Source organism: Conger conger, chromosome 5 (genome assembly GCF_963514075.1).
Source record: "Conger conger chromosome 5, fConCon1.1, whole genome shotgun sequence".
NCBI lineage: Eukaryota > Metazoa > Chordata > Actinopteri > Anguilliformes > Congridae > Conger > Conger conger.
In genome coordinates, this window is record NC_083764.1 from 24,274,226 (window position 1) to 24,295,592 (window position 21,367).

Genomic DNA, 21,367 nt, shown 5'->3' on the forward strand with positions numbered 1-21,367 from the left:
TATGTATAATACAAATCTCATGAAACTATGGGAGGAGATATGCAATGAGACTGAAAGATTTATTGGCCATTTGGTCAGGGAATTCTTGATGTCATAAATGATTTGGACCCAATAGTTCAGAGTCTGGTAATGAATTGAACTCCACCCATTTAATCCCCTGGAATAGATGGGAATGTTTAAACTGTTATAAATCGATATTGTAATGCATTTCATCGCTCTATTTTTGTATAATTTGTTTCAGGTTCCTTCTTCCCTTTCTCCAAATTTGGCTGCCAATTGTACCCTGTTTATTTCAATCGCCCAATGTCAATTGAGAAAACACCGCTACAACCAAGGTGGCTGGGAGGAGATCATATGTCTTGTTCAAGCCGCATCGTCTCGAGCCCAGGTCCATACCTCCCCCTATTGCTGTGGTTATCTAAAAACTACCTGGATCATTGTACTGTATGAGCATAACCAGGTTTGTTCATACACATGCACATGCACAGGCGCACACATGTTCATATGCAATGGTTCTATTTAATCGTCATCATCATCGTCATCGTCATCATCATCATCATCACCATCATCATATTTTTGTGTAAACTCTGTCAAGAATAACTGTGACTGGTTCTGGTAAATTGTACACACACATTATCCTCTGATCGGGAATATTTTGAAATAATTATCTTATTCTCTTCAGGTGCTTGCTCTATGCATTAAAGAGGCTCTACAATAGGAATAGTGGTAGCTCACGGCGTTTCTTAAACTACAATTAATTCACACCGATCGAGTCAATCTGACATTTCATACGTCTGACTTCCACTACTCCACCACAGCAGACGGCAGTAATGTACCTTCATGTAAACTTTTTAACTTCAGCTCACACCACTAAAGAAGAATTGATTGCGTCATCACGTACGACTGACGCCTCAACGTAATCACGTTCCCATGAACGCATTGATCGGCAAAAGATAGCTAGCCTTTTGCCTCACACCAGAAGAAAATGGACACGATAGGATTGAGGCAGTAACAAGAGAATGAGAATTATCATTGAAATAGATTCATATAGATTTGCTGTTATTCTTAGCTCAGTGAGTTAAATTCACGGACATTTTGTTTTACTAGCTACAAGAATAAACATTGTAACGTGAGCAAGCTTTAGCCTACTGGCTAACGTACAGGCCTACGCAGCGTTAGCATACCACCAGTATGTATCCCTCCTGGGGAAATTATGGCGGTGGCCATCACCAGCCGCCTCCCCAGTCACATTTTGGTGTAAGACCGCCGCATTTACGGGGACCGCCACCGACTGGAGGGGGATTCGGTGGGTTTGGGGTGTCTACAACCGCCCCGGCCCAGTCCAACTTTTCCAGTCTGCGGGAGCAACATCTTCAGCAAATGCAACAGTTGCAGCAGCTTCACCAAAAGCAGCTTCAATCGGTGCTGCATCACAACAATGGACCGTATAACGCTCCTCCACCGGGAACTTGGCAGGGCAGCAGCCCAGGATTTTCGAACATGGGTCCCGGCGGTTCCAGTGCTCCTTCTCCATCCAGTTTTCAAGAACATCAGCCCATGAGGGCTGCGCCGGGGGGCCCACCACAGCAACCACCTCCTCCACAGCCAGTACAGGAGGCGCAAGCCGAAGGGCAGCACCCGCCACCTGAACCGGCACCGCCGACCGTACCTCAAAACGGTTCTAGCATGGCACCATCACAAACAAGCAATCAAGAGGTAGCAATACCAAATCAACTGGACGAGTTCATGCAACCAGGCGATGAGAAACCAGACTTTTCCTCGATGTCATTGCAGGTGAGTTTATAACCAATCCAATGATAACAAAGAACATTGATTATAGGCTAAACACGGATACGGCTTATAGGCTGTTAGCATGAATGACTATTTTGTAACAACTCAACTATTGCGGTGTTTCGTACTATGAATCTATCGCACTATTATTGATAGATTCATACTACTTACGTACTATGATTCTATGAATAAGAATAGTAAGTGTGGATGAGATATTGAAGTCTCTGCCTTCAAGCTCCTATTTTTTTGACAGTACATGGTTTAGTGAACAGGTCATAATTGCTTTGACTTCATTTTTATCCTGTAGGAACAGCAACAGTACTGGTACAAACAGCACCTCCAGAATTTACAGAGGTTGAAAAATGAAAAGGCACAACAAAATAAAACTCAAGGGGACAGTCATCCACCCACTCCCAGTCTAAATCCTGTTGCCCCACCTCCTCCAGTGGAGCCCCCTAACAATGCCCCACCACCACCTCCTCCTACAGAAGAGCCTCCACCCCCACCACCACCTGATGACTCTAAGGTACACATTAGAATTATGTGGATTTACTGACTGTCTGGCTCTGGGCTGGCATATTTGGGCAACAGTACTATTCTATTCTTTTTTTTTTTTTCTTGGATTTGAGGTTAAAGTAGCCAAACAATAGGCTGACCAAAAAAAAAAACTTTGGAAAATCATTAGGAAGAAAGAGAGTTGGTAAATGATTAGGATCATTGCCTGGCTGTGTGATGAAGCATTGTTTATGTAGTTTTTGATTGATAAGATGCTTCTGTAGACTTCAGAATTCATTCAGCTGCTGCTATCAACAGGTAAATTATCAATGAAGGCAAGTGAGCCTGCACCTGTGGCAGCCATACATGCCAAGCTGTTAACACCCTCACCACCATGTTTCACAGATGAGGAGGGTGCTTTGGTTATTAGGTTTTTTTAGTTTTTTTAACTGCCACACTCTCTCTGATACAAGTCAACTCCTGTCCACAAGACCTTTTTCCAGAACTATGTGGGCTCTTTTTGGTAGGCTACTACTTATCAAACTAACTTGGCCCTCGTTTTTATGCAGCTAAGAAGTGGTTTACATCTTGCAGTGTAGCCTCTGTAGATCTGTTTGTGAAGGCTTCTGTGGAGAGTAGTTACTGACTATGCCTATCCATGCCTACCTTGTTAAGTGCATTTCTGATCTGTTAGGCAGGTGTTTGTTCTTTTCTTTTCTTTTTTTCTTCTGGATTGGATTTTACCATTTGTAACAGGATGACGCCATACGCCTCATCCTTATAGGGTCATTTCATAAAAAAGGTGGTGTGGGGGGTGACCACTAATTCAATAATTCAATGTTAAGTATTCAAGAAAGAACATGCATGGTATTTGTTGTTTTTTGGCTCTTAAAACAAAAGGGGGGCCGGGTGTCACTCGCAAGTTGAAATTGTGGTTTGTGTTGATTTTGGAGCATCATATCTGTGGCATTAAACAGGGAAAATAGTTTTCATAATACTCTTCAGAAAAGTTATGGTCATTATGCTGCTAGATTGTGTTGCTTGGCAATTTTCTTTCAATAATTGATGGCCTACTACTTCAGCATCACTTGGTGTATGACTTCCAAACTTATATATTTTGTTTAAGAACAGCCACAAGGAAAATTACGTCAAATAGATAATTTATAAAACAATTATACAATGCCAAAGATAGGTCTGGCCAGAAAATAACCAGAATGTGTTGCATATTGAAACAAGTATAGTTTGTAAGGTGAAATCATAATGAAACTTTGTTAACTTCACAAGGTAGGCTATAGTAGGCCTACTTACGTACAGCAAACTGAGTTGTTACTGCTATGTGTTTACTTGGATAATTTCAAAGAGAACCTTAATTCACCTTAATGCTTCCTACGTCAGCACCACTTGGTGTATGGTATCCAAAGTTGAAATACTAGCTAATATCTCGGTCTTAGCCACCAGCAAAATTAAGTCAATTGGATAATTTATAAATATAATTCTACAATGCCTCATTTGGCTCTTTGTAACTTTTTTAAGAACTAATATCTCTGGAACGACTAATCCAATGAGGCTAATGTTTTGTATGTTCTCTACTGAATATACAGTCACCTCAAAAATAAGAACAGCAAGGTATTTACATCTAGATGTGTTCGAACATAGCACCTTTAGTATCAGACCACCCAATATTTAGGGTAGCAAAAGTGTTTGGACAGAGAGCATATAAGTAAATTAAAGTCAATGACACTTCATATTTAGTAGCATATCCCTTGCTTGCAATAACTGCATCAAGCCTTCGACTCATTGACATCGCATGCATTCTTCTTTTCCAGGATTTTATTGCAGAGTCTTGCAGTTTGTTTCAGGGGGGTTTTCCCTTCAATGTTCTCTTCAGGAGGCAAAATTCATGCTCGATCTGGTTAAGATCTTGGCTAGTCTAAAACCTTCTACTTTTTCTCCTTAATTAAGACCTTTGTTGTGTTTGCACTGTGTTTTGTGTCATTGTCTTGCTGCATGATGAAGTTCCTCCCAGTTAGTTGGGACAGAATGTTTTGGTAGACTTCTGAATTCATCCATCATGAGTTACATCATCAATAAAGATTAGTAAGCCCACTCCAGAAGCAGCCATGCTAGCCCAAGTCATGACACTTCCTCCACCATGCTTCACAGATGAGCTTGTATATTTTGGATAATGTGCAGATCCCTTCTTTCGCCACACTTTGGCCTTTCCATCACTTTGATAGAGGGTAATCTTGTTCTCATCAGTCCAAAAAGCTTTGTTCCAGAACTTTTGTGGCTCATCTCTGTACTTTGCATATTGTAATTTTGCCTTCTCATTCTTACTACTGATGAGTGGTTTGCATCTTGTCGTATAGCCACTATATTGCTGCTCTCTCAGAATAAAGTCTCAAAATAAAAAATAACTAAAAAGGAAACCTGCAACTCACGTCACTGATTGCACGTTTGTCATTTGATCCGCAAATGCAGATATTTTATACATTCAGAAGACACAAGTTGAGATATTTGTGTGACGATATTCTACATAAAACACATTTGTGGATCGTCTCTTATGTGTGGATCATAAGAGTTAAACCTTGCAATGTAGGCCTATCAATACAAACTTTTGATCCCCTCTGTCATTCAGTTTGCTACTGAATAGCGAGGTCAGACACCTTCCCTCTTAGTCTATGAACACCTATTGTCAGAGCAGTGTTTTCAACATCTTGTGGAATCCATGCCACAAAGAATTGAGCCTGCTTTGAGAGCAATGGGAGGCCCTACCTAGTATTAATATAGTTTTCTGAATAAAGTGCTCAGTGATTGTAGGCTATATCTGATGTCATGGTCAGTATATCTGTTAATTGCACTATATTTGGGAAATATAACATGCTATTGACACTGTTACCTAAAAGTTTGCTATTTTAAGTCTGCTATTCTAGCTCTCAGTCAAAAGCAATCCGCCTTTTCTCTGTCTAGCTAATGTATACATTCAAGTTGCTTCATTCACAATTCCTTTATACCAAAAAATCTACCCAGCGCATATACTACGATATGCAAGTAAGCTTGTGTGTACTTTGCTATCTCGATAGGCTACAGCCAGGCTAGACCTAGTCCGTACTGCACTGTATTTGCACTGTAACTAGCGTTGCAGAGATATGGATGTTTTTAACTAACTTAGCATTAAAGTAAACAAATATTTGTTATACAACTAGCTGACGTTAGCTGTCCCTGGTGTAAAATCCAGCTATGACCAGCTTGAGATACCCACCTGTTTCAAAACATAGCTTAAGCTGGTCAAATCGTGTTCAGTATGGAGCTGGTCTAACTGGTCAACCAACTGTTTCTAAACCTAGCTTAAGCAGTTCAACAGGCATTGGTATTCACTTGCAAAGCTGGACAGGGATGTAACATTACAAGTGACCAGAAAACAATAATTTTGTTAGTTTTTGGCTGTGGGTTTATTGTCTTGGGAACTTGTGAGGGATAACATGAAGTTTCAGATCAGTCTGCTTTATTGTCTTCACCCACCCCCACGAGACTCAGAGAAAGTGCTAATGTCTGTAGGTATGGCCCGCTATTCATCTGAATGACTGTAGATTTCAATGCTCTTGTTAAGGTGAAACTTGTGACGTGTGTCTTGTTCAAGAAAAAGACCATACCCTGACTTCTTGTAAGAAGGGGTTAATTATTCACATTTTATTTTTTATTTTTTACTATATTAATTAAATTTGGTCTTACTCCACTTCATAAACGTGAACTAGTAATCTAGAATTGAATCATCTTGGATAACTGTGCAATTTTTTTAAACTATGGGGGCTCCATACGGAGGAATATAGGCCTATTTTAAACTCTCATAATGTAAACTATCTTGTCTTTTGCTCGCAAACGAAACAGCCTGAGCGGCCAAAATGAGAGAGAACCTGGCAGGTATTTGCAGATAACTTAAATTATTACTAATTTAAGTTATCGGAAACCGTGTCAATATAAAAATAGGATTCTGTACAGATACCATCGTCGACTGGTCTAATGATTTTACTTTCATGCCAATGGTTTCTATACAATTGAGTTATATATTTATCTAACAGTAAACTTTATGTGGTCCTTTTAAAGCAGGGAATTTTCTCTTTCAACATCCGATGGATAAGTTGGGCTACTGGTCTAAGGATTTTTATTTTTCTGCCAACATTTGTACTTGTTTTTAGAAATAGTTCAATTCCACGGTCATGGAAAATGTAGGTAACCTACCTCTGGCCAACATTACATATATAGAACACAACATATGTAACACTAAGTAGCTAAGTTTGACTCAAACAAAGAAAAAAAAAAAAAGAATTCTGGTTTTAATAATGATGAACAGTGGTTGCTGTGTACACGCAATTATAGCCTTTATTTTTCTTTCATTTTTAAACTTGCCTACTTGGTAATGTTGCGTGCAACAAGTCCCGCAATGTATTGCTTTATTTGTTTTTGTATATAGGCATAGTGGAAAGCTATGTTCAGTTTGCCGGTAGTTTGTACTTGTGTGTCAACGAAAAAACACGGCCTCTGTGCACCTTAAGAAATGCCATGCAATACGCCATAAGTGAACCAACAGCTACTGATGTAAAGCAGACGCTATAACACTATAATACTGCAGCATTCAGTGGTGTTTGTATTTTTAAACCTCTGAAATAGCCAAAGACTGCCTGACGGAAGTTAAGCAGCCAAATTTTCTTTCAATTGTCTGACCAATTAGCGCATTTTGTCACTGGTGGTGAAAGTGTATTTATTTAATTAAACTGAGCTTACCATTTCGTCTGCAGAGAAAATAATCGGTTCGCAATTTTTGGTAAATGTGCACAACTTGGTTTCGGTTAACCATTTAAACATTTAACTGTTCACACCCATGGAGCCCTCATTAACCACCCCTTTTCTTTATGAACATGAAAATGTTCACTTAATAAAAATTTAAAAAAAGGTTCACTTGAGTATATCTCTAAAGTCAAAAGTGTCACGAAGTATATCATCCTACATTACAAGGTTAGGTTGTGTGTAGGTAGTAACCACATCATACAGCCATGTCAATAGGACATGCCATTGCTTTATCATTTCTAGAAATATCAGTACCTGGTGGATATATTCTCAGAGAACCGAAAGGGTCAAATAATACAATTTCCCTTTTGGATTACACTGCATCCAATTAAACAAGCAATAAATAACTGTACAGTAATAAGACATTATAAAATAAAAACAAGTAAACATTATACTGATTTTTTTTATTTAATTTTTATAATATAGTGTAATATAATTTTTATAAATGTGTTAATATAATGACTACTAATTATAATGTTTTGCCTTAAACTGAGTGAATAAGTTACTGATGCAGGTGACAAACTGCTTACAAAAATAAGGTACTGTATTGCCTATGTTTATTTTACAACCGTTACAATGGTGAATAGAGTAGTAGAATGTATACGGTGGTATGCAAAAATTTTGACACTCCTAGTTTAAATGTCTGTTACAGTGAATCTGTGTGAGGGAAAGCAACCCTGAACAGTAAATGTTACACATGTACACATGAGACCTTTCCGCAAATTTTAAAGCAAGTTTTAATAAAACTTTCTTCTATTATTGCTTTTTATTTTCATTGTTTACTGTTTGCAAATTAGAAAGAAGGAAAAGGGCTCTGTGCTAAAGTTTGAATCCATTTCAGTCATCATAATGCCATCAGTCTTTGTTACTTTTTATAAAGATGAGTACTAAGGCCCAGGTGGGCCTTCAATGAGTCTGGTGAATATAATTCCAGGGCTGAACTTTTGTATCCAACTGCAGTGCCTGTTCTATTTGGTGTTAAAGGTACAATGGGCAACATTTTTATGTTAAAACATTTTGACAAGACCAATGGTTCTATCATTGAAAAAGGCTCACTGACATTGACTCACCCTCTGTCTGTGTAGTCCTTAAATTCAGGTTTCAAAATATACAGTTGACAGCCCAACACAATGGTAAACATTGTATAACTACAATAATTCAAGCTCATTGGTTGACAATTGGTTATAATTCCCACAGCCAATGGCGTTTCAACGTCAGCGTGTTTACAGAGTAGGGGGATGGATTAACAGTGTAGTGGTTTGTAAGTGTTTGTTGCTGCTATTCGTCTCTTGACCGTTAAGTCCTAAATTACCTATTGTGCCTTTAACAACCTCTTGGTTGTCCAAGAATGTCAGAATGAAGATGGTTCATTTCCACCAAGAAGAAGACGGCTACAAAAAACTCAATGTTTCAAACGGCCTATTTCCAATCTCAGAAACATTATTAGAAAATGGAAGATTAATGGAGCTTCGTTTTCAGTTAATTCTCAATTAAGTTGTCCTGCAGCATGGAAAATAAAAAACAGTGAAACAGCCAAAATGTTGCAGAATCTTCCAACGTACCCCCACAATTACTGTCCCTCAATTCAACGTATTTGAGAGTCTTCCCTCCATTACGAAGAATAACTAAAAAGATCCCACGTTCAGAGATGGTGCTTTTTGGCACAAATCGGCTTCTAAGGGTTAATATAGGCAGTGTTCAACACTTGGACCTTGAAATTCGTCAACTTTCCTTTTGCTCATTTTGGACGGCAGTCATAATGTTTGTGTTACTGGATAAAAAAATTTTGACAGTCAATTAGTTTTTCTTTTTATATTTTTATTTATTTATTTTAAATGTTTGAAATAGTGTCGCGGAGCCGGGCTGTATGCGCCCCCTGGGCCAGTAGTTATCCATCCCTGTTCTAGGGAGAAGCTGTAGTTCTCGTACTTCTAGTTTTGGAATTTACCAACAATGTGTGGGTCTATTGTGGGTTAAAAAGGTTGTGTTGCACCATTACCTTATAATAATGAAGTAGAAGTCTTTTTTCTGAAATGCATGTTTGGTATAAAAAAATATTATAAACAGCGAAGATGACCATCACTATGAAAATGTTGTGCATTGTGGGTTATGTTCCTCTCTAAATCTTCATCTCCCCTCCCACGTGACTTGCAGCCCAGTGTCATCTCTGCATCGGGGGACCCTGTGGAAGCTGCGCGCCTTCAGCAATTGCAAGCTGCAGCTGCGCAGTGGCAACAGACGCAGCAGCAGCGAGCGGGATTCCAGTACCAGGCTCTTATGCAGCAACACGCCCAGCTGCAACGGATCCTGCAGCAGTACCAGCAATTCATTCAACAGCCTGCTCATCTACAGGTGACATTTTACACACAGCTTTTAGCTGTTTTTAGAAATCTGTGCATTCAAGCTTTCCTAATCATTTTTATTTATCCAGGGTGACACATACCCCTGAAAGGCACATTTCAATTAAAATAGAAAAAAAGTGCAAAAGGCAATGATCATTGCTCTGAGGCTTTAAGCTGAGAAGAAGAACTTTGCTACACATTTTGTTTATGTGTTTTTGACATGGGCCCCTTCTCCTTGTAGACCATGCCCCTGGACATGCAGTTGAGGCATTATGAGATGCAACACCAGCAGTTTGCCCCCGTGTACCAGGAATGGGATCGGCAGTTCCGCCTGTGGCAGGAGCAGTTTCAGACTTACCCGCATAAGGACCAGCTCCAAGACTATGAGTGCCAGTGGAAGCAGTGGCAGGAGCAGATGAAGTCTACCTCTGCCCACCTGCAGGAGCGAGTCACCACACTCCGGGCCATGCAGAGCCAGTATGGCAGCACCCCCTACGGGGGAATGATGGGTATGGGGCAGTACGGGCAGTATCGCCCCCCGGTTCCAGATGCCCAAATGCCATCATCTCACGCGGCAACCCCTCAAGTTCCCCCTCTGAAGGTGGAGCCCTCCCCTCCTTCAGCACCGATGGCACAGGCCACCCGACCCCCAATGCCCCCAGGGCCAGGGCAACAGGGTCCTCAGGGGCCTCCCAGCTCTCAGGGTCCTCAGGGGCCTCCCGGTTCTCAGGGGCCTCAGGGGCCTGTCGGCTCTCAGGGTCCTCAGGGACCTCCCGGTTCTCAGGGGCCTCAGGGGCCTATCGGCTCTCAGGGTCCTCAGGCACCTCACAACTCTCATGGCCCTCAGGGGCCTCCTGGCTCTCAGGGTCCTCAGGGGCCTATTGGCTCTCAGGGTCCTCAGGCACCTCACAACTCTCATGGCCCTCAGGGGCCTCCTGGCTCTCAGGGTCCTCAGGGGCCTATTGGCTCTCAGGGTCCTCAGGCACCTCACAACTCTCATGGCCCTCAGGGGCTTCACGGCTCTCAGGGGCCTCAGGGGCTTCACGGCTCTCAGGGGCCACGGGGGCCTCACAATTCTAAGGGTCTTCTGGGACCTTATGGCTCTCAGGGACCTCACGGCCCTCAGGGCCCCACCACTGTTCCACGCGCACCAACTCCTGCCACCACCGAACCACATACTACACCCTCCACAGTCCCTGGGCCTGCACCTCCCATCACATCTGCCCCTCAGGGGGCTTATCCTGCCGCTGGACCCCAGTTTCGAGGGTTTAGGCCCTCAGGACCACAATCACCCTTTGATGGCCCGAGAGGACTGAGGTTAGGACTGCGTCTTGGTTTGCATGCATCCTGTTGCTAGTAGTGTCATTATTAGCAGAGCTAGGAACATATGTAACCTATCAATATCGGTCACATTGACCCAAAAATGTATTTTGAGTTTTCTAAATGACGCAAAAGAGGATAAGGTAAGCTTTCCAACGATGCCAAAGTTATGTCTCTACTCCAGATATTTAAATAATTTTTAAACAGAATTCCAAATTGAAACATTCAAATCATGAAAGCCAAGGCGTTAAAGTGGTCGATTCATGGGACATGGTGGGAAACGGCTACGTGGTCACAGTAGCCCAACAGAACTGCAGTGCTAGATATTAGCCAGACAGAATATGACATTCAGACATACAGATAATGAAAGCAAAGACATTTCTTGACAAATGTTGGATAACTGAATACATTAGCTTGTAGCTGCAAAACTAGCTGACATGATTGTGTGACTGCATGGAGACTGATGACCGGTGACAAACTGGCTAATCTCCAAACAATGCACAACTCCGGTTAAAGACTATATTTTTACTCTGAATTTGGCATAAAGAGAAATGAAAAAGACTGAATGCCAATATGTACAAAAACAGCCAAAAATGTTTTCTTTTTACATAAACATTGAATTATGTGAAATTAGCCATTGTGACTTCCGACTGATTTTGATCAAACGGGTCAAATCTTCATTCAAAAGGTTTTCAGTTGCTACATTAAAGGATACCAGCCATTCAACTCTAGAATTGACTGTACTGTCAGAAAAAATGGCTGTTACATTTGTGTCCAATAGTAAAGCGTGCGAAGATATGGGCAAGTGCTGAAGAAAGTTAAGGTTCATATTCCTCTGCACTCCATCAACATTGTTTGCTTATTGTCTTGTTGCAGCAAATTAGCTATCCAAATGAAATATCCATTGTTGATTTAAATAATTGCTATTAGGAATAAAGAAAATATTGATAAAAAGAAAAGAGACTGTCCTCACCAAACTGAAGTCAACATAATTGCCTTGCTTGTCATTAAATTTCCTATTATTGTCACAGGTTTGAAGGACCCAGAGGAAATGGTTTCCAAAGGTTTCAGCCGCCACCCGGGTTTAATGCATCGCAGCAATTTGAGCCACGTCAGAGGTTTGATCAGCCACCAAGAGGAAACCAGCCCACCCACTTTGGAGCTCCAGGAAGGTTTCAGCCTCCACAAAGGCCTGGTGCCCCTTCCCGTTTTGAGAGACCTCCTGGGCCCCAGCCACCTCCCAGATTCACCCCGCCTCCTAAACCTGATCCTGCAACAGAGAGTACGCAATCGATGGGAAAAGCTGCCACACCTGCAGACCCTCAGGGTAAAGACAAGCCTGAGACCCCTAAAACACAGGTAGATGATAAAGCACCTCCCAAAAATATTGCTTCCCAAGGAGTCATGGCCGATGACATCCTCGAATCAGGAAATGGGTTTTTCATTCAAAGCGACCCCATTCCCCAGACCACTGTCAAGACCGATGCACAAGACAAACCTGAAGACCAGAGCAAGGAAGTGGTTGACAAACCCGAACCCACACCAGAGGCAACTAAGACGCCTGTGTCCACCGAGCCTCCTGTCCCACAGAAACAGCCTCCAGCCATTGGCAACAAGAACTCCTTAAACCAAGCCAAGCCACCTGTGAACAATAGTGTTGGGCCACCTCACAAGCCCCATCCTCCACCTGGGCTGACGGTGCCTCCGCCAAGAGCTGACATGCCTGAGCCTCCGCCCACGTTCCATCACCAGGACCAGATGAGGATTCCGCCTATGCCTCGCGGGAGGGGACGGGGCCAGATGCCGCCTCCCCCAGGCAGGGGTCGGGGACGGGGCTTCCCTGGGGGACCGATGGGGCCCCCACGCGGGTTCAACTCTGGGCCTAATCCACAGGCGGAGGGGATGGAGTACGACTACATGCCCCCACATGAGGACATGATGCAAGGAGAGGAGGAGCCGTATGAGTGGCATGATCCACCTTTAGATGGGCCGGCTGGGATTCATGGGAGGAGGCCACCACCACCTCCGGAGGATGAGATGTGGGGTGGGGAGGAGGAGGAGCCCTACCAAGAAGAGTATTATGAAGAGCCTGAGATGCAAGGCCCACCTCCTGGGCAAGTAGCCCTGGAGCCCACTGGAAGGGAGGGGCATTGGGAGGAACCTGAGCCGGAGTACTGGGAAGAAGAGGGAGATCCATACTGGAGAGAGAGGAGGCCCCCAGTACGCCACGGGCCCCCATTCGCCCACGAAGAGCACCGACGCCCTCCCCCTCCGCATGGTTTTAGGCACCCTGGTCCTAGGAGGCCCCCATTCCCTCACAAGGAAATGGAGCATGACCCGTGTGGGCCGCCCCTTCATCACGATGTCATGGAACATGATCCCATGGGCCCGCCCCTGCACCGTGACCACGGACCCCCTCGGGGGCCACCATTGCATCCAGACATGAGGGAGAGAGACATGAGGCGCCCGCCTCCTCCTCCGCGAGAAATGATGGAGAGGGACCTTAGGGGACCACCTCCTTACCGCCGTGACCCAATGGATGGGGACCCAGGATGGCCCCGGCCCCCACCCCCGCCCCACGAAAGGGAGCCAAGGCGACCACCGCTTCCTCATGAAATCCTGGACAGGCGCAGGCCTCCCATAGGTCATGATGTCATGCGCCGTGGGCCGCCTCCCCATGATGGCCCGGACAGGGACATGGAGCGAGAAATGTATGAGCAGGGTTATGAGGAGGAGTTTAGGCCCGAAGATGCGGAGTACCGGAGGCCCCCTCATGATTACCGACCCCGGGATTACGAGCAGGAGGATGAATACTACCCCCCTCAGGGTGAATGGGAAGGTGAGCACCGGGGCTACCCCCCGTACCCTCCACGAGGGCCCATGGACCGTTTCAGAGACGAGCAGTGGTCTGGGGAGCGGAAGAGACTATATCCTTATGAGGATGAGCGTTGTGAGAGGGGAGAGATGAGGGTGCGGGAGTACCCAGATGAGCCCCATTACCTACGAGAAGATGCACCGTACCCACCCCCACCAGATTGGGAGAGGCCGCTGCCAGAGAGGAGCTTCGCACCCAATGTGGAAGAGCGAAGGCCCTCGTACGAAGCCCACACGGACCTCCCTGCAGAGCCGCCACCACCCACTGCCCCAGCACCAACCACTAACCTGACGGAAACTCCACCCCTGGACCAGGCTTCCCCTGGAACTGGGAAAGGAATTCTGGCTCTTTCTCAAAGGCAGCATGAGATCATCTTGAAAGCTGCCCAGGAGCTCAAAATGATCAGGTATTTATTCAAACCCATTTGTAATGCTTCTGAAAACATAACTTCTAAAAGTTCCTGGATTACCTTTTATCATGTCTTTTACGCTTTTATCAAACTCTTGAAATAATTTTGTTGGATTTCACTCCCTAAATTATTCCCAAAATTAAAAAATAATTTGTTTGTTTGCACAGAGAACTCCAAGAAAATAAAAACGCTATGGGCGACTTCCTTAAACCCGAGACCACAGAACCGCAGCCTGAGATCCCACCAGGTCTACTGGGATTGGAGATTCCTCCAGAAGTAAGGAGCGCCCTCCAGGTAAACCCATCAGATGAATTCTGCATTCTTGTTACCCCCAAATGTAGCTCTTATCTAGGGGAGCTTGTGTACGTTATTAAGGGTTTTACTCCTGGAACCCCTGTCAAAATGATGTTTTCTAGTGGAGCAATGTTGAATTAAATTTCTCTAGAATACCGAACTATCTGCACTAGGTAGCCAGCTTATTTTTATATGAACATTCAGATATTGGCCAAGTCAACCATAAAACCATTGGGCTGCAATTGTCAAAATGATCTATTCCACTATAAATAAATACAATTAAAGCAGAGCCTGTGAATTTCATCAGTATGATCGGTCTGGGCTTGTGAATTTCATCAATTTGATTGGACAATGGTTTTCAGCTTCATGTAGCCTTGCAAGCCCTTCCAAAGATGATTCCATCTTCTCCTCCTACTAAGGCCACCAACCTCCTTTCTGAGGTTGGGCAGGCCCCTGCAGGTACTGTTGGAGCATGGGATGCGGGAGCCCCTCTTCCTGCTTCAGACTCTGGTTTCTCAATGATGCAAGCTTCTGCGATGGAGGGCAAGCGGCCAGCAGCGTCTGCCCCCCCGAAGCCTACCATCATCCCAAAGACGGTGGACTACGGCCATGGCCATGGTAAGTACAGCTGGGAGACGCAGTCAGGGTGCACAGAGATAACGCCACTCGAATGCAGCGTTGCGGAAGGCATCCCACCCTCCCCCGGTGAAATTCCTCTCCTGTTAACATTTTCAGACATCGGATCGACGGTAGAACGGATCTCATATGGCGAAAGGATCGTGTTGAGGCCTGACCCGCTTCCCTCCGAGAGGTCATATGAGAAAGGTTGGTTGAGGTGCTTTTTGTATTCTGCTGATCTGTTTTTGGGAAGATACTGGTTGCTTAGTTTGGGATGGTGTATAATAATTCTGGAAGGTTGATGGGTCTGTTATCTTTTGAGGTGATACTGTGAACCACTTGTGCTTCGGTAAATTATGTACTGTAGAAACCATGTGTCATGTGTTTTGTGAAAATGTAAGTGTTCTTGTGTGATTGAGAAATGATTGAATTAATTTATAATTTGGGTTTACCTCCTGCATGATTTCAGAACCTCTTGGCCCGAGAGATCCGTATGAGAGAGACCCTTATTACGACAGACGGCCGGACCCATACATGGACCGCCGTGACTATGGCAGGGAGCGAGACCGAGATCTGTACAGGGACAAGCCGCCCATGGATTACGAGCGAGAGCGCTATGAGAGGGACCGCTACCTAAGAGATGAGAGGTACTGGCCTTTTCTTTGTATTAAGGATATTGCCAGGGAAGTAAAGAAGCCCCTTGTTGTTGGCAGGCAGTTATTATTATGTTGTGACACACTACATTTCCAATGATGCAGTTTACCATTTCATGCCATGTAGGTGTGCTGAGGTTTTGGGTTGTAGGCGCCTAAATGCACATGTGAAAAAATAATTGACCTGGTAGAGGTTAGCTACTTGATACATGGCTCAGCTTATTCAAAATTTTAAAATGAAAATGAAAATGTATGATGACTGGCTGCCACTTTAGTCAAGGTAGACTATCCAAATCCCTACAGCATGGTATTTGCCATCATGGTTGAAGCCAGGTTAATAACATTCTTATGATGACATCACAATGGTGTGTTTGGAAAGTGAACAAAAAAAGTTGAACTGTAAAAGTGTTGTCATACCAACAGCAAACAAGCTCAGAATTCAGAACAATTTGTTATTACCGGTGCTTTCTGTGGAAACTGCAGGCCTACAGCAGGCAGAACATCTTCTCAGTCAACCCTTGCTAGTCAGTAAATCACTTTCAAATAATTTATAACCCTGCATCATTTCCTATTTGTAACGATCTGCAGAATAATATAGCTATATTTAGCTATATTCATGCGCAAAAATTGTTTAGCATTTTTATATTAATGATATTTAATCTTGAGTACTTGGATAGCTTGACAGGGTCATGACGAATGGCAGTGGCAACAGAAACGTAAAATCCCTAAGTAGGCTGTACTATACTATACTATCTTTGTCAATATGAGATTGTATGGCTACTACTTCATATAGGACATTTGGTTGGAAAGAAGTTTGATCTCTTTTTGCAAAAATCATGTTCAAAAAATTGTCTGTGAAAATGACATGGGGAGAGATGCTTCCTGGGTCCACCTTCTGGGATCATGATCCCATTTTGCTCCAGAAGGGCATATGTTTTGGTTTCCAATGCAATTCCCCCAAGTGAAGTTTCCAGTTACAATGTCCAAGTTCATAACGTTTGTCGGGCATATTTTCTCATTTTCTGTTTTGCTGAAATCAAAGACATAATCACAGAATCTCGGTTGTATGGTAACGGGTTATTCATATTTGTCATTGTTAGCCTTTTAAAGCTTTTAAAATTTGGATTGCTGATTATTTTCTGCCCGTGCAAGAGCCCTGTTATACATTTGTCCTGCCTTCCAAAAAATGCAATTACGACATATATTGTGGGAAAATAAACCGTACATTGTATTTACTCGCTGCATTCTTAAACAGTGTCAGTTTCGCATCATTTTAGACAACTGAGATGAAATTATGTAAAACAAAGTGCTTTAGAGTTTGAATAGTTTGCCTCTATTCTGATTCATTTTAGTTATTTTTTTGGGGAGGGCTGGGGGCTCAGGCATATTGCTAAATGTTTATAAAATAAAGCATTCACATGTAATAATAGGTCCAGCCCTTCACTTCATATGCCTTTGAACTTAAGTTAAAACCATAACACTGCTATGGAACTGTAACCCATATAAATCATATCTAACCATCTGAAAGGCCACTGATTGAACGACTCGTAAAACGTCTTTATTGACCCAACTGTATATTTCTGTAAATATAACTTGTGTTTTCAACGTTAGCTTGGTACAAAAAGTTCCAGAACAAACTAGTTCTATCTACTAAGTGAGGCCTTTGCTCATACGAGTACCCACACTTATTACGGATAATCCATGACGCGGTGATGATGGGGTTATATAATTTTAATGATTTCTTTGGATGGTGGTTCGTCACCTCACGTCCTGCATTAAAATCATTAAATCATTAATAACGCATATTATAAAATATTCTCTTATCATGTATAATAATAACATGCTGCAATGGAGGCAGTATGTTTACAAAATCTTTAAAATAACTGCTGGGAAATGTTCGTTTCTGGTTAATTTTAAGGGGAAAATATGATCATTACTGATCGGTGTTACATATAGCAGAAAATACTTGAGGTGGTGGAGCAGTCACACAAATAAATAATTTTTATGGCAAATGGAATAAAATTGAGTTCTTGTTTATTGTCAATTACAAGCATAACATGCACAACTTAAACAACATTAGGCTAACGTGCTTGAATTTTCAAATTTATCAGTTTTCAGGTCCCCTTGCAAAAGAGATTTGGATCTCAATGGGGTATTCCTGGTTAAATAATTCGAAAATAATTGCCTAAATAAAGAAAAGTTGCAGCATTTGCCAATTGGCTATTGTTAAAATGCATAGGCCTACATTCTGTATTCCACATAGGCCAAACGTATGTAGCTAGTTATTACTAATTAGCAACAATGAAACATTAACACTGCATCATTTAAAGGTACAATAGGTTAGATTTTTGTGTTAAAACATTGTTACAAGACCATTATAAATCCGTTCCTATCCTTTAAAATGGCTCACTGACATGTTGACTCACCCTCTGCCTGTGTTTATAGTCCTTAAATTCGGTTTCAAAATATAGTTGATGGGCCGTCACACTGTATCAAAACTTTGTAGAGCTGTACAATAATTCAAGCTTATTGGTTTAAAATGGGTTGTACTTGCCACAGCCAAATGTAGTTGGCCAAATTGCACTCCAGGCCAATGAAGAACTGGTATCGTTTTATAACTAGATACATTTTCTTTGTTTGGATAATAAGCAATAGTATACAGAGTTTCAGTGATTGCTTGTCTGGAGTGCAATTTGGGCAGCTTTTATCTTTACATCTTCAATCATGCGGGTTTAGCTTAACCTTTATTTGCCTCCAACTGTAAGTTACAGTTGCATTATTTGTACTAGACTATCATAACCGAGTTATATAGTCAGCTAGTTACATTGCCAAATAAGTTCATTGCTCATAATATAGTTGGTTAGCTAAAGTGAAAACTTCAACAACAACAAAAAAAATCACCTGTTCAAACATTTTCTTACTGGAACACTACGAAAAAGACTGTAGGCTCTGTCAGCATTCCAAAACAGTGCATGAGAACACTGAGCTCTATAATATTGTGCGTATTTATAGGCTATGGGTTTGAGGTGGTTTGTTGCTGTAATTCCTCTCTTGACCATTAGCAGTCCGTACCTTTAACTCTAGATTATGCGCACATTGGCTCACATTACTACGGTCACAAGCAATATTAAACACAATTTTAGTGCTTCAGCAGTGTTGGGGATACTTTGCAGGATGGACTGGTAATTGACAAACAGGGTTTGTGTAAGATTTGATAGGGCAGCATTCAATTTGTTGATGTTTTCTGAACAACATTATTTGGGCTTTGAACCTTAATTTTTTTGTAATTCTCATAGGCTGACTGAAAGCCACAGGGTGATAGACATAGACAGAGAGCATATAAAAATAGGATATAGCAGGTGAGGGAGTGGCCTGCAGGGGTGTCCGTTACGCCAAAACAAAGTCGAAAGTGAAAAATTTATTTCTGGAAATAAATATCAGTTTAACCTTAAAATGAATCATTTCCTATTAAGATTTAATATGTTGGTTAGACACGGTATCTGCAATTTTGCCATCGCAAACGGTGATGTGTTGGTCGGCCAGTGATATTTTGGGCTGGTTTGAATTCCAGAGGTCCAGGGGCCCTGGTTAAAATCAATGGTATATAATGGATTCCAGAAATTGTTGGGCAATTTTGCCTGACAATCTGGTTGCCTCTACCACAAGTCTGAGACTTGCCCTTATGTGGACTTTCTAGCTATGGACTTTTTTGGATTACTGGACCTTGATTAAGCATTTGGTTTGCTGGACCTTTGCTGTGATAAGGATACGGACTTGTACCCCTGCCCCTAGTCATTGTCCCTAAAAGCAATGACATGGTAAAATAGTTGCGATATACAAATTGAACCGTGAGTTTTAACAATTTCAAACCGTGTATCCTGTAATAATATTGATTGAAAATTTCACTGTCGGGGGGGGGGTGGGGGAGGAAGGAATGAATGCAAGTAAACCCAGTCTGGGCGAATACGGGCTGTTGTTACTTCTGGAGTTGCTTGCCTTGTGAGGAACACAGTAGGTAGCATTCCATAGTGCTTCCGGTCTATTAACATTCAGATAAATTATAAAGTCAACAAAGAGAAATTTAAATTCATATATATTTTTGAAGACCATATTGATCATTTTAGCAATTTTCTGTAGTAGCCAGTTACAACATTGGAACCTTTGAAAACACGTTGAAAGTGGAAAATGTTCTAAACGGATTGTCATTATTTCATGGTACATTCACATTTCCAAAAAAATAAAATGCATTGAAATGAAAAATCGTGATTATTATCCAAAATGTAATCGAACTCAAAAAACGCTAATCGCTCAGCACTACCGCATTCTCAACATTGTGATAGGCAAGTTTGCAAAAGTTGAAATCTTTTTAATTCCAGTTAAATTATGTATATGTAATGTATATATATTGCTTAATTTTATTATTTGATTATTGCATTGTTAATTATTAGATCATAAATATCGTCTAAATTTATTTCTATGTATTTCCAAAAGCCAGCTACTTCACAGTGAAATTGAATGAGAAAGAACTGAGGCCTGTATTATGAAACAGGATTAGTGAATTAACTGGATAACTGCACTAAAAGTCAGAACCCTCACACAAAAATGGACTGTTAACTGATTTTCATACTCTTAAAATAGTTCAAAGTGGTTTTGTTTTTGTTCCGTGACAATTTTTGTTTTCCTTTTTCGTTTTTGTTCCTTGACCTGTGTCGCAACCCTGATTGTGAGTGGAATGGGTCTCTCTCCCCTGTCTGTTCAGGCTGCCCCCCGGGCCCCCACCCCGCCCAGGCGTCTACAGGGAGAGGGAGATGCGGAACAGTCGAGACCGTGAGCGAGAGGGTCGGAGCAGCCGGGATAGGGAGGAGCACTACGGCAGGCCCGGATTCGACCGGCCACCGTACGACCGAGGGCCTGAGCGCCCCAGTTATGACCACGGCCCCGCACCCTACGGAAGTAAGGCGCCATCCTTTCCCAGAGCGCTCCATCACCATGACTGTGAAATCTGGACCACTGGGTCATTTGTTTGCTGCTTATTCTGCCATCCGCTTGGTTCCAGATGACAGAAGGCCTTACCCTGAAGACCGACACCCTGTACCTGCTCCGTCATTGCCGCCACCACCGCCCCCTGCCCCTCCAAGGGTTGAGAAGAAACCAGAGATGAAGAACGTGGACGACATTTTGAAAATGCCAGGCAGAGAGAGCCGGCCAGAGAGGGTAAAGCTCACCACGTCCCCCCCCAAGGCCATATTGTTTCTCGCAAGAGTGTAATCTTCATCCATTTTGTTTTTTCTTTTCAGATTGTTATTATAATGCGGGGACTGCCAGGGAGTGGTAAAAGCCACGTGGCAAAACTGATCCGGGTGAGTGTACAAGTTTTTTGTCTGCTGTGGCTCTTAACAAGCTTCATCCCCCCTGCGATTCTTTTGCTGTTGGAATCGAGATAATCTATGGATGACCTTGCATGACCTTGAAAGAACCTTATGAATAAAGTGCATACGTCTTCACTGGTTGCGGTGTTGTGACTATTACCTTATCAGGGAACAAGGTTTGCAGACAGCATGATATGATTCATTGTTTTGTAATCGGTACTGGAGCAGAAGTATCCTTCCATACCTCCCTTCCTTAGCCATTAAATTATTTATTACCAAAGTGTACCATTTCAAACTTAATTTGTTAGCCTAGCAATACGCACAAATACATCAACATTCAAAGCCATCCCAATCTT

The 21,367-nt window shown here is 42.6% G+C and overlaps 1 protein-coding gene across 1 annotated transcript in view; it reads left to right on the plus strand.

Moving 5' to 3' along the window:
- Window positions 1-904: 904 nt before the first annotated feature.
- Window positions 905-21,367, plus strand: part of ylpm1 (YLP motif containing 1) — a 29,640-nt gene continuing 9,177 nt past the window's right edge. The window contains exons 1-12 of the mRNA XM_061241240.1: window positions 905-1,794; window positions 2,099-2,317; window positions 9,286-9,483; window positions 9,715-10,790; window positions 11,825-14,074; window positions 14,245-14,371; window positions 14,791-14,989; window positions 15,107-15,196; window positions 15,459-15,636; window positions 20,402-20,595; window positions 20,699-20,856; window positions 20,940-21,002. Coding sequence (XP_061097224.1) covers window positions 1,192-1,794; window positions 2,099-2,317; window positions 9,286-9,483; window positions 9,715-10,790; window positions 11,825-14,074; window positions 14,245-14,371; window positions 14,791-14,989; window positions 15,107-15,196; window positions 15,459-15,636; window positions 20,402-20,595; window positions 20,699-20,856; window positions 20,940-21,002 — 5,355 coding nt within the window. The 5' untranslated portion in view covers window positions 905-1,191. The remainder of the gene's footprint in view (window positions 1,795-2,098; window positions 2,318-9,285; window positions 9,484-9,714; window positions 10,791-11,824; window positions 14,075-14,244; window positions 14,372-14,790; window positions 14,990-15,106; window positions 15,197-15,458; window positions 15,637-20,401; window positions 20,596-20,698; window positions 20,857-20,939; window positions 21,003-21,367) is intronic.